At 39.5% G+C, this 14,477-nt stretch overlaps 1 protein-coding gene across 1 annotated transcript in view; it reads right to left on the minus strand.

The window, feature by feature from the left end:
- The window catches only part of CSMD1 (CUB and Sushi multiple domains 1), a 1,628,138-nt gene that overhangs the window by 555,647 nt on the left and 1,058,014 nt on the right, over positions 1 to 14,477 (minus strand). The window contains exon 8 of the mRNA XM_061134533.1: positions 13,638 to 13,725. Coding sequence (XP_060990516.1) covers positions 13,638 to 13,725 — 88 coding nt within the window. The remainder of the gene's footprint in view (positions 1 to 13,637; positions 13,726 to 14,477) is intronic.

A 14,477-nucleotide genomic window follows, 5' to 3' on the forward strand; every position in this document is an offset into this window, starting at 1 on the left:
TGTACTGAGGAAGGTTCTATTCAACAATAAAGTTCATGGCATTTGTGGAGCCTTCTAAGACCTTTTAAGCTAGGTGACTAAGATTTTCGTTGTTAAGGGAAAACTGCTTATATTGAGTTGAGGGACATGTGAGTGAGCCCTTTCTTCCTCCAGCTGAAGACCACAGCCTGCCAGTGATTGTTATTTTAAGTGTGCTCTCTTCGTTTTCCCCTCAGTGACTCTCTTATGATCCCCTCCCTTTCTTGTTTCACTCCCTTCCCTCCTCTCAAAAAGCAGTTGGGAAACTTACAGACACCCAGGATGACTTTGTCTTATACCTCAGTCACCTTTTCAGACCCGTCTCAGTTTTAAAGAAGGTACGTGAAAGAAACTGAGTATTTTCTGAAAAATGAATATTTTATCAGTACAGTTTTATGCAACAGACTCTGCCTACTGTAAATCCTTCTTGACAAGATGTACTGTACTAGGAGGATGAAGAAAGAAAAGACCAGAAGAGACTCTTGGAAGCAGTGTGTGTGTTCCTCAAAAGTCAGAACAACTGCTTGGTGACAATGAGACATTCAATTCAGATTAGCTTTCCAAATGACTTAGACACAGCTGTGCAAAATATGGATCTTCCCTGTACCTCAGATGGTAAAGAATCGGCGTGCAATGCAGGAGACCTTGGTTCAATCCCTGGGCTGGGAAGATCCCCTGGAGAAGGGAATGGCAATTCACTCCAGTATTCTTGCCTGGAGAATCCCATGGACAGAGGAGCTTGGCGGGCTACAATTTGTGGGGTTGAAAAGAGTCAGACATGACTGAGCGGCTAATGCTAACACTACTGAGGAAACCAATAGTTACCTGAGTTGTAGAAAATAGGTAAACTGGGAACTAACATGCAAGGGTTAATAAAATAAAAATAGCAATTTTGCTTTGGCTTAATTTATAAACTCAAAAAGGTCTTTGCTAAATGCCTTATACAAACCTATGAAGATGGGCTAAAGTAAAACTCTAAAGTTATTAAAAGTAGAACTTGGTAAATTAAATTTCAATTATATTAAAAATCTTAACCATGGATTGTAGCAACTTTAGGTGACAAAACTGTTCTTTGAAAAACTAAACAACTGTCTTTGTCTCAAAAATATCTAAAACAGAATACGAATACGGGCCACAAGGACCTCAAAAGTGAAAGTGAAATTCGCTCAGTCGTGTCTGACTCTTTGCGACCCCATGGACAATACAGTCTATGGAATTGTCCAGGCCAGAATACTGGAGTGGGTAGCCATTCCCTTCCCCAGGGGATCTTCCCAATCCAGGGATCCAACCCAGGACTCCCACATTGCAGGTGGATTTTTTACCAGCTGAGCCACCAGAGAAGCCGACAAGGACTTAGACTCAGCCCGATTAAGCAGGTAAAACCTGTAAGACCAAGGGAAAAAACAAAAAAGTGGCAGTTTTAAATCTAAACTGCTGACAATGTTCCCAAATCAAAGCTTATAGATAGTAAGCCTTAATCATCTGAGAAAGCAACTTTAAGGTAATCAAACTGTTTGTTAACTAGTAAGTTTATGTAAATGTTGTAATACCTGATTCATATCTAAGCTTTTAGTAAACCACAAGATCTCTAGTTTGTTTATGTCTGTGTATACATTATACACGTGCTCAATAAAGGACAGAAATGGTATGAACCTAACAGAAGCAGAAGATATTAAGAAGAGGTGGCAAGAATACACAGAAGAACTGTATAAAAAAGATCTTCACAACGCAGATAATCACAACAGTGTGATCACTCACCTAAAGCCAGACATCCTGGAATGTGAAGTCAAGTGGGCCATAGGAAGCATCACTACGAACAAAGCTAGTGGAGGTAATAGAATTCCAGTTGAGCTATTTCAAATCCTAGAAGATGAAGCTGTGAAAGTGCTAGACTCAATATGCCAGGATATTTGGAAAACTCAGCAGTGGTCACAGGAGAGAAGGTCAGTTTTCATTCCAATCCCAAAGAAAGGCAATGCCAAAGAATGCTCAAACTACTGTACAAATGCACTCATCTCACACACTAGTAAAGTAATGCTCAAAATTCTTCAAGCCAGGCTTCAGCAATATGTGAACCATGATATTACAGATGTTCAACTTGGTTTTAGAAAAGGCAGAGGGACCAGAGGTCAAATTGCCAAAATCTGCTGGATCATCGAAAAAGCAAGAGAGTTTCAGAAAAACATCTATTGCTGCTTTATTGACTATGCCAAAGCCTTTGACTGTGTGGATCACAATAAACTGTGGAAAATTCTGAAAGAGATGGGAATACCAGACCAGCTGACCTGCCTCCTGAGAAATCTGTATGCAGGTCAGGAAGCAACAGTTAGAACTGGACGTGAACAACAGACTGGTTCTAAATAGGGAAAGGAGTACATCAAGGCTGTATATGGCCACCCTGCTTATTTAACTTATATGCAGAGCACATCATGAGAAGCAGAAGCTGGAATCAAGATTGCTGGAAGAAATATCCATAACCTCAGATATGCAGATGATACCACCCTTATGGCAGAAAGTGAAGGGCCTCTTGATGAGAGTGAAAGAGGAGAGTGAAAAAGTTGGCTTAAAGCTCAACATTCAGAAAACTAAGATCATGGCATCTGGTCCCATCACTTCACGGGAAATAGATGGGGGTAACAATGGATACAGTGGCAGACTTTATTTTGGGGGGGGCTCCAAAATCACAGCAGATGGTGACTGCAGCCATGCAATTAAAAGATGCTTGCTCCTTGGAAGAAAAGCTATGACCAACCTAGACAGCATATTAAAAATCAGAGACATTACTTTGCCAATGAAGGTCCGTCTAGTCAAGGCTATGGTTTTTCCAGTAGTCATGTCTGAATGTGAGAGTTGGACTGTAAAGAAAGCTGAGCACCAAAGAGTTGATGCTTTTGAACTGTGGTATTGGGGAAGACTCTTGAGAGTCCCTTGGACATCAAGGAGATCCAACCAGTCCATCCTAAAAGAAATCAGACCTGAACATTCACTGGAAGGACTGATGTTGAAGCTGAAACTCCAATACTTTGGCCACCTGATATGAAGAATTGAGTTATCTGAAAAGACTTATCTGATGCTGGGAAAGATTGAAAGTGGGAGGAGAAGGGGATGACAGAGGATGAGATGGTAGATGGCATCACCAACTCAATGGACATGAGCTTGGGTAAACTCCTGGAATTGGTGATGGACAGGGAAGTCTGGCGTGCTGCAGTCCATGGGGTCACAGAGTCAGACGTGACTGAGTGACTGACTTGAACTGATACATTATGCATGAGATATCTCTACTTCTAAAAGTTATTAATAAAATTGTATTTATAAAGTTCAGTTCAGTTGCTCAGTTGTGTCTGACTTTGCAGCCCCATGAACTGCAGCACGCCAGGCCTCCCTGTCCATCACCAACTCCCAGAGTCCACCCAAACCCATGTCCATTGAGTTGGTGATGCCATCCAACCATCTCATCCTCTATCGTCCCCTTCTCCTCCTGCCCTCAGTCTTTTTCCAGCATCAGGGTCTTTTCAAATGAGTCAGCCCTTTGTATCATGTGGCCAAAATACTGGAGTTTCAGCTTCAACATCAGTCCTTCCAATGAACACCAAGGACCGATCTCTTTAGGATGGACTGGTTGGATCTCCTTGCAGTCCAAGGGACTTTCAAGAGTCTTCTCCAACATCACAGTTCAAAAGCATCAATTCTTCCCTGATCAGCTTTCTTTATAGTCCAACTCTCACATCCATACCTGACCACTGGAAAGACCATAGCCTTGACTAGATGGACCTTTGTTGGCAAAGTAATGTCTCTGTTTTTTAATATACTGTCTAGGTTGGTTACAACTTTCCTTCCAAGGAGTAAGCATCTTTTAATTTCATGGCTGCAGTCAGCCTCTGCAGTGATTTTGGAGCCCAGAAAAATAAAGTCAGCCACTGTTTCCATTCTTTCCCCATCTATTTGCCACAAAATGATGAGACTGAATGCCATGATCTTATTTTTCTGAATGTTGAGCTTTAAGCCAACTTTTTCACTCTCCTCTTTCACTTTCATCAAGAGGCTCTTTAGTTCTTCTTCACTTTCTACCATAAAGAGTTCTATTTAATTTTAATAAAAAGTGCTTATATTTAAAGAAATTTGGCCAAGATGACTTTCAGGTTCACGTGAACTGGGAAATATTTAATGTTAAGTTGAAACCTGATATCAATGTTTAATTTGTTGACATAAATTAATATAGGTGTCATTCAGAGTCATCAAAATTAAGTATAATAGTTTATTGTATCTAGGTTTAATAAAAATGAGCTTACTAATCTCGTGTAAACAATAACTAGACATGAAACTTCAAGGCAAATGTAAATGAGATAAAAGCTTTGGGATTAATACTTTTAAGTAATCATGTTTTAGAAATATCTAAAATGATCTTTCCAGATGTTTGGTAACTTAAGATTCTAAAGCTGTGCCAATTTCAGCTAAGTGATGAAAGTTTATTTATTTAAAATATACTGACACATCAATTATTTTAAAAAATTAAGAGTATTTAAAATATTAACGAAAATATTGGTATCACTGAAGATTTTCTCTATAAGAAAACAAAAGTTTAAAAAAAAATCACTGACGTTTAAGCTCACCAATTTATAAAATGTCAATGTAAAGACAGTACCTAATTATTACTTCTTATTTTAACTAAAATTAAGTTTTTATGGTGGAGGATTCTAATTTAAACATGTAAGTAAAGCTATCAAAATAATACAGTAATTTTTCAGAATGCTATAGGAAATAAAATGTATGTTTTAAGTAAAGAAGATATGAGAAATGAAATTATATTTTAGTTAAAAAAAAAAGAGCTGGTTAATTTCATTTAGATGAAAAATGAAGGACAGACTGGATACAAAAAGTGATGAGAGATTATGAAGAGGAACTCCGAGGAAAAAGTTTTATGCATAGTCAGGATTAATTAAATTTAGATTGAATTTAACTAAGCTAATACAAGACTGGGGATTTTATTTCTGTTTAAGTGTTCCTTTTTATAACAGATTCTGTGAATTTATGTGCCCTTAAATGATATATATTTATTTTCTTTGTGACCTTGGTTAAATGGATAGGTATTTTTTCAGTGACCTCTGATCCTTTGTTTTAAAATCTTTCTGATATTTCTAACAAACTTCCAAAATATCAAAATCTAACTATATTTTTGAGCCTCCAGCTGACTCTGGGATGGATGCTTCAAAGAAACATCTCTGAGGCATCTGAGAGATGAATGTTAAGCTAAGTTTATTTGGTATTTTTAATTCAAAAACATTGTCAAGTGATTGAATGTAAATTTTAGGTTGTAATATATAGATAAAATCATTAATACAGATATTTCAAAATTTATATGGAATCCCTAACATTTGACATGTCCTGATAAAATTTTGTGAGTCATAATTCTAGTGGTTATACTAAAATGTTATATGTTGCAGAATATCCAAGTTTCCTAACTGCGCTGTACTCAAATCTTTAACCATGCAGAAAGGCCAAGGCAAAATTGGTAGGGAATTGGCTTTAGAAAGGGTGAGTCCCATCTGGGGAATTCCTTCTGAACTACATAGTGACAGAGGGACCTATTTTGCTGATCAAATTGTTAAAGAAACTTGCAAAATCTGGCAGATTATGCAATATTTCCACTGTGACTACCCTTCCCAGTCTCCTGGGTTAGTGAAAAGGACAAACAGAACAATTAAAGGTGAGGGTGGGATGTTCTGAGAGAATAGCATTGAAACAAGTATACTATCAAGGATGAAACAGGCCACCAACCCAGGTTGGATGCATGAGACAAGTGCTCAGGGCTGGTGCACTGGGAAGACCCAGAGGGGATGGGGTGGAGAGGGAGGTGGGATGGGGGATTGGGATGGGGAACACATGTAAATCTGTGGCTAATTCATGCCAATGTATGGCAAAAACCACTACAATATTGTAAAGTAATTAGCCTCCAACTAATAAAAATAAATGGGAAAAAAAAATAGAAAAGTCAATTGGCTAAAATTACATGTGCTTATTCCTTCCCTTGGCCCAAGGCCATTCCATTGGTTCTCCTCAACAGATCCACTCCTTTGACAAATATCATTTGTCTCCCTTTGAAATTATTACAGGGAGACCAATGAGATTGCATAAAAGACTGTATGATCCTATATTACTTAAGGGAGATAAACTGTATTACTGCAAGGGTTTAATCAAATTATTGACAAGTCATTCTAAACTTGTTTCTGAAGGTTATTATAGTAATTTATCCTCAGATAAAGATCAGACATCCCATGACTTACAACCAGGAGATTATGTATATTAAAAAAGACATCATTTAAAAGACTCGCCCCCCAGTCTAAATGGAACGGTAGTTATCAGGTTTGCTTGACTAGCTCACGCACAGCAGAACTGAAGGGAACTGACTCAGATTCATATTTCCCACCTAAAAAGGGCTCCCGTACCAGGCTCGTCTCCGGAGAGAACTGCTCACCTCACGCTCACCTGAAAGCGACACTGATAATGTGGAAACACCAACACCAGGAAGAGAAGAAGACAAGGTCAGAAGTAGGCAGCTGGCCCAGGTGCCAGCCCCGACCCGTATGGTTGTTCTTAACTTTTATTCTTGGTCTCTTGGACTCTTACAAGTGAATTTAAAAAAAAAAAATGTTTTCTATCACTGGCATGGTGTTATTCAAATTTTAGAAATCACTCAAATTGTTGGGTTTGTGGTCAATTACCTACATCCAATGCTTCTGGTTTACCTTGATGGGTTTCTCTCCTCCAAGGTTCTGATTGGATGGCTCTTAGAAAGTTTATTTTGCAAGGAAGGAATTATATTTCTGTCCGGGCTATTACTGATATCACTAGATGGGACCCATTCACTTGGCCAATCAAACATGCTTATTCTGACCCTGGCCATAAATATGAATTTTCCCTTAAGGTTGCTAGAGCTCAATAAAGGCAACAGGCTAAATCCCAGGTGTTAAAATTAAAAAAAGTAAACTCTAGACTATTAGGAGTGACACTTCCTCAGCTATGGGATGGATTTACTTGACTAATACCAGGATGTGGTTGTCTAAGCCTAAAGGCCCCCATATGCTGGTAACAATTAAATCATACCAAAGATAATCAACCTAATAACACTAGAAAATCAGGCTGGGTGTCTTATGAAATCTACCAAAGTACCATTTTTCTTAAAGCCAGTGATTGGTATGAAACCGATTGGATCAGAAGACCAGAAATATACTGGCTGGCACCTAACAGGACTCAAAGACTTTGGGGGTCCAATCTATGACCCTGGCTTCCACCAGGCTGGCTAGGAAGGCATACTTTAGGATTCCGTTTGGCTCAAGACCACTTACATACAAATTTAGAAGTGACTCCAGCAAATTTACCATCAATACCAGCTCAGTGGGCCAAGAGACCTGTGTTTCACTGGTATGATCACTTAACAACTATTTTTGCACCTTCAGTAGGATTGGAAAATGTTATTTCTCACATTGAAGACTTAACAAAACTCACTCAATAGGCATTAAATGATAGCAACCAGGCTATTCGCCTACTAAATTCTGAGATCTCTATGATGAGAAAAGCTATCTTACAAAATTGTAAAGTCCTTGATATCCTTACAACATCTCAAGGGGGCACCTATGCTATAACTCAAACTGAAGGTTGTGTTTACACACCAGGTGGATCCTGTAATGGGTGATGTTTTAAAAGATGATTTGGTTCTGAAAGCTCATGGCATAAATCCCTATTTGTAACTTTAATCACCCTATTAGCTGCATTATTTGTAATCTGTTTCTTTTATCAGATTGTTGTCTTTTGTATTATATGATGTATAACCAAGAAATAGATCAGATTTATAATTAGAATATAATTAGATTTATAATTAGAATAATTGTAATACTGTGATTCTAGTTATGTGAAGAGGCAACAAGGGAAATATCTCCTGGATCCTATTAGGTTAGAAGATAGAGGAATCTGAGAATCTTTTATTATTTCTCAATGGGCCTAATCCAGACATGAACACCTCAAGTGACATTTCAGTGAGGATGTTCACTTGATCCGGGGTGAACCTCCCAGTTTACTAGGATCAAAAAAAAAAAAAAAAAAGTCATGAAATGTCTTGCAAATATAGTGGAATTTATAACCATGGGGAGGGACTGGGAAATGAAAATATCTCCTGCCATATTAATAAACAAGACATGTCAGCCATCACCGATTTCTGGCCTCCAAAAGTGATTGAGGGTTCTCAAAACTGTAATCCAGAGGGTGCTACCATCCCCCAACGGTGACTGCTGAGGGGCTGGGGGAATGCAAGAAGCCAGGTGAACAAGGAAAGAAGACTGACTCCAGACAGCTGAGGTGCATATAAAAGGAAGGAATTCAGTCAGCTGGGGTGGGGGTGGGGGGCTTGTATCTTCCCATACAAAGAGTGCTAAATTCCTTAAATTCCTGCTCCTGTGGTTGCAAACTTGTATGTGGCCTAACTCCCCGTCCTGCCTCCTTGGAGCATTTTTCTCAGAGCTACTGAAACTCTCCCTCCCAGGCTTGGAGTCCCAAACATTCCCACCAAATAAAATAACTCTTTACTTTCAGGTTGTGACTATATTTTTTAATTGATAGTATGGGGCTTATCATGGGGCTTGTAGTATGGGGCTTACTGGGGCTTCCCAGGCGGCTCTAGTGGTAAAAAAAAAAAAAACAAAAACAAAAATCTGCCTGCCTATGCAGATGTTTAAGAGACACGGGTTTGATCCCTGGGTTGGGAAGATTTCACTGGAAGAGGGCATGGCAACCCATTCCAGTATTCTTGCCTGGAGAATCCTACATACAGAAGAGCCTGATGGGCTACACTCCATAAGTTCTCACACAATTGGACAGAACTGAAGCAATTTAGCATTCACACACATGTATTTTTATAGAAAATGTAATCTTTCAAATGATTTTCTCAGCTGTTATGCTATTTGATTGCCATAAACTCGGAGACAGGTAAACTAATTAATTAATTAAACAGAGTAGAAATTCCCCAGAAAACTAAGAACATGAAAGACTGACAGTTTTAGATGGGGCCATCACACACCTGCCTTCCCCTGCCAGGCATACACTCAGCCTGGCTTCCAGTCCAGACACATCAACAAACTCCAGTGGCTAATGCTCATCTTCAGTTAAGCTTCTGCAGAAACAAGGTTGTTCTAAGGATGAGAAACCTATATGCAGGTCAGGAAGCAACAGTTAGAACTGGACATGGACCAACAGACTGGTTCCAAATAGGAAAAGGAGTATGTCAAGGCTATATATTGTCACCCTGCTTATTTAACTTATATGCCGGGTACATCATGAGAAATGCTGGGCTGGAAGAAGCACAAGCTGGAATCAAGATTGCTGGGAGAAATATCAGTAACCTCAGATATGCAGATGACACCACCCTTATGGCAGAAAGTGAAGAGGAACTAAAAAGCCTCTTGATGAAAGTGAAAGAGGAGAGTGAAAAAGTTGGCTTAAAGGTCAGCATTCAGAAAATTAAGATCATGGCATCTGGTCCCATCACTTCATGGGAAATAGATGAGCAAACAGTAGAAGTAGTGTCAGACTTTATTTTTCTGAGCTCCAAAATCACTGCAGATGGTGATTGCAGCCATGAAATTAAAAGACACTTACTCCTTGGAAGGAAAGTTATGACCAACCTAGACAGCATATTAAAAAGCAGAGACATTACTTTGCCAACAAAGGTCCGTCTGGTCAAGGCTATGGTTTTTCCAGTGGTCATGTATGGATGTGAGAGTTGGACTGTGAAGAAAGCTGAGTGCCAAAAAATTGATGCTTTTGAACTGTGGTGTTGTAGAAGACTCTTGAGAGCCCCTTGGACTAGAAAGAAATCCAACCAGTCCATCCTAAAGGAGATCAGTCCTGGGTGTTCACTGGAAGGACTGATGCTGAAGCTGAAACTCCCAATACTTTGGCCACCTCATGTGAAGAGTTGACTCTTTGGAAAAGACACTGATGCTGGGAGGGACTGGGGGGAGGAGGAGAAGGGGACGACAGAGGATGAGATGGCTGGATGGCATCACCAACTCAATGGACATGAGATTGGGTAAACTCCGGGAGTTGGTGATGGACAGGGAGACCTGTCATGCTGTGATTCATGGGGTCGCAAAGAGTTGGACACGACTGAGCGACTGAACTGAACTGAACTGAAGGATGAGACAGAGCAAAGGCCAGCACAGTCACCTCACATGCTAAGTAAATCTCTTCCTGCCCTTGTGCCAAGTAGATATTGACCCTGGATGTTTCTGAATTCCTTGTTATGTTTTGAAAATTCAACAGTTTCTCTGGCTCTCTTTACCATATGATACAATTTGAACAGTTTGACATTGTCAGATAACTTGCTTTGTTTTAAACTAGAGCTCTACCAAATAGACCCTGGGTTCCAAGGATGACAGAGTATTGAATGGGCAATTCCTCTCATAAACAAGTGCTTTGGAAAACACCCTTGGAGTTCCTTTGCACCAGCCACTAACTATTTCTGTCACCAAGGAGGTGACAAGGAGGTCACCAAGGAGGCATAGACAAAAAGGCACTAACTATCCTTCAGCTGGGTGGGGGAAGATGGTGTGTAAAACAATAATGCAGATTTACTGCTCTAACTCAGCAGAGAGATGTATAAGGCTTTTTGGAAGCAAGGCCTGGAGAACACTTTTTTTTTTTTTCTGGGTGAGGGAGAAAGAAGAAGGTTACTACTAAGATAAGAAAGGATTCCTTAGAACAAAAATGCTCTATGCGTTCTAGCAAGACTGCAAATTTGAACCATTTGCATCATTTTAAAATTAATCATGTTCCTGAATGCCTTCCACTGATGGTTGTTTTACATTTGAAATCAGTAGCTTTCTTTCTTGGCTGACCGCCACACCTAAAAAGACACAACATACAGGACACAGCATACCCCTTGGGGTGCTAATAACTGCTCATAACCTACATTTGTTCCAAGAACTTCCTTGACACTAATGGAGGAAGCTAATGATGAAAGGCAAGGGCAATGGGCAGGAAAAGTGGATAATTTGTGCATTTGTCCCCTGGAATTCCCCCTGGATTGGGATGGAAGCTAATCTCTAGTTAAAATCAACTTCCTGCGCAGCCTTCTATTCTCTTTATCCTGTTTTCTCTGTTCCCCATAACCAGAGGGCACTTTTCCAAAAAATTCAATTCAGAGTCGCTATCTGAGGCTCTGCACCAAAGGAAGCTGAACTAAAATACTACCACCTTAAGGTATATTCAATATTTGCGACATTTAAACCACGTCAGCTACAAACCGGCACGTGCCAAGAGCGTCGCCTGGGGCTGAGCAATGGCAGCGGGCACTTGCCACCTGCCTCCCTGGAGACTGAGCCCTGTGCTGCCGCCGCTGACCCTCAGCACCCCCACCCTCTGAGGGGTTTGGGGTGGCGTGAGGCACTCTGTGCTCCAGCGAATCCCGTGGAGCTGGTTTTTAGATAGCTAGATATTTTCAGGAACTGATTCCATGATCCTGTTAGGTAGTTATAATAGGAAAAGGAGTTCAAAATGGCTAAAAGACAAGGAAGGGAAAAGCCCACGAAAATGGACAAAAGAAGGTCCAAGGGCGGGAGTGAGGACCTCTGGTAGAACAAGCAGCCCTCCTGGCTAGCCCAGTTTACACAGGGCAGGCCCAGGGGGAGGAGAAAAAAACGTACAAAAGGAGGAGCCGAAACAGCCTGGGGCCTCTCTCCTCGTGTCTTTTGGGTCTGCCCACCCTCACTCCTCAGAGGCTGTACCAGCCTTTGTTTTCCCTAATAAAACTGAGCTATAACACTAGCCCGCCCATTGTTTCAAATTTTTGCTGTGGTGAGACAGAACCCAAGAAATTACAAACTTCCCAGACAATCCCAGTCCTTGCGTCTCTTCATATCTAGAAAAACACTAAATCCCTTCATGGTGACATCAGTTCCTTGTGACCAACAGAGAACGTTTTGCAAAGAAAGCATTTGATTGCGTTGAACTCCCCCTTCATTGAAATCTTATGTATTGACCTTCCCCCACTGCCTCTTCGGAGCAGTCTCTCAGAGCTATCTGAGGTGCTGTCTCCCGGGCTGCAGTCCTCATTTGGCCCCGAATTAAACTTAACTCACAACCCTCAAGTTATGTGTGTGTGTGTGTGTGTGTGTGTGTGTTTAGTCAACAATGGTAACCATTCCAGTTGTCTATTCCATTTAAAACAATGGAACAACGCTATTGTCAAAAGTATTTCAGTAGCACTACTATGCTTGTGTTTCATTTTCATGTAAAATATATGTGTGTGTGTATATAATATATATACGTGTGTGTGTGTGTGTATATAATGTCATCTTACCAACTTCATTACAGTCACTCTACAGACAATTTTATTACTTCCTTTAGTCATAAAAAAAGACACTGCTACTCCAGTTTCACCAAATAACATTTCTTCTTCCTTCTCTAAAAGTATCACTGCTTTCATTCAATTTTCAGCTCACTTTAGCAGGCTCAACTCTCTTTTTCTGTTTCTTTTTAAAAAATAATGAGATTATAAGGAAGAAAAACTTGCTCTTGCTCCCCTTTACTCTTTGACTTTGCAGCTTACCCCTAATACTAGTACTCATCTTGTAAACTAGAGAATGTTCACTTTATTTAACTAATTAAAGACAAAAATCTAAAAAGAAATCACTATTATAATCACTACTTTATTCATAATGTAACAACTATAAAGCAGTCTGTACTAATCATAATGCAATAAAATGAATCATGTAACATTTTCTTCATAAATTGCATTGATTGCCCCTACTCACATTCATTATTATAAAAGTTTACTTAATGAAATAATTATAAGACTATAGTTAAATTTTTCATTATCTGTTTTTTTAAACAATAACTGAACTGCATTAGAATTAGCTCAGATGATAAAGAATTTGCCTTCAATGCAGGAGACCAGGGTACAATCCCTGGGTCAGGAAGATCCCCTGGAAAAGGAAAATCTCCAGTATTCTTGCCTGGAGAATCCCATGGACAGAGGAGACTGGAGGGCTACAGTCTATGGGGTTGCAAAGAGTCAGGCAACTAAGTGACTAACACTTAAAAATTTTCTTTTCATGGGACGGTGTTGTTGTTTAGTTCCTCAGTTGTTTCCAATTCTTTTGTGACCCCATGAACTACAGCTCACCAGGCTCCTCTGTCCACGGGACTCTCCAGGCAAGAATACTGCAGTGGATTGCCATTTCCTTCTCCAGGGGATCTTCCTGACCCAGGAATAGAACCCACATCTCCTGTGTCTCCTGCACTGGAAAGTGGATTCTTTACCACTGAACTACCAGGAAAACCTATATGGGAAGGTAGCAGATTAAAATCAGAAAAAAAATCTTGTACACAAATTTTGATCAGACCCATTAAGTTGGATTTTTAATACTGGTTTATACAATGAAAGGAACAGACTCTGGAGTATCTGGGATTTTCCACCACAATGTGTTTTAGAACTCTATAGATACTATAGCTGCATGATAATTGAGGAGTTGCACCTTTAAATCAAAAGGTAAGATAATTAAAACTACAGGGTGAAATGATAAAGAGTTAGGAAGTAACGTGCTATGGAAATAAATACTCTCTCCTACCTGAAGTCTGAACCCGCTCTTCTGCCATTCTCTGGAATCCCAGGATCTGGACACATGTCGGAGACCAAAGCAACACCTCCTTGAGTTACTGTAATAGAAACATTATGATACTGCTCAGAAAATAACCATGTAATGACATTATATTAGACAGATTTGGTTCTTTAATGATTCCGCCTTAACATGTGATCTCTTTTAAGAATTCAGATAGTTAAGCTAGCTTAAAATAAATCTACTCTTATTCTTAAAGAAACAGACTTTTACAGAGGAGGCCAACAATCTTTGGTTGGAACTCTTTCTTCTACTAAAGAAGTCTTAATACAATTAAGATTTTCTCATTAAGATCACATTTATGACAACTTACAATTAATAGCATGGTGGGGGGGGGGTGGGAAGAGCATCATGCCATAAATAGCTTAGCTTATACAGAAGATAGCTTTCATTCATTTCCATGGATGAAATGGAAGTGTTAATTATCTATGAAGATATATTAAGATCTATACCTATATTTATATCTATTAACATCTATTGTCTATTTAGATCTATATCTAAGAGATATTTCACATAAAATTACTTATTATAGACATGAAGAATGCTTATCATTTAAGTTAAACAAATAACAATCTTCTTGTGCAGTGTACTGATTTATTATTTGAATCTGTGTATAAACAGTCTTTCCTCCTGTTAGGATGTTGTACAATCATAGATTAGTTTTTAAAGTATTCGTTTGCTTGTTAGAGTGGCCATTGCTCCAGTAACCATCCCACTATCTGAGTAGTCTAATCCAATCAAGGCGACATGCTCTCTTTCAAGAAATTTTCAACAATGATCTTGTGACTCAGT

This window comes from Dama dama, chromosome 32 (assembly GCF_033118175.1).
Source record: "Dama dama isolate Ldn47 chromosome 32, ASM3311817v1, whole genome shotgun sequence".
In the NCBI taxonomy this organism is placed as follows: domain Eukaryota; kingdom Metazoa; phylum Chordata; class Mammalia; order Artiodactyla; family Cervidae; genus Dama; species Dama dama.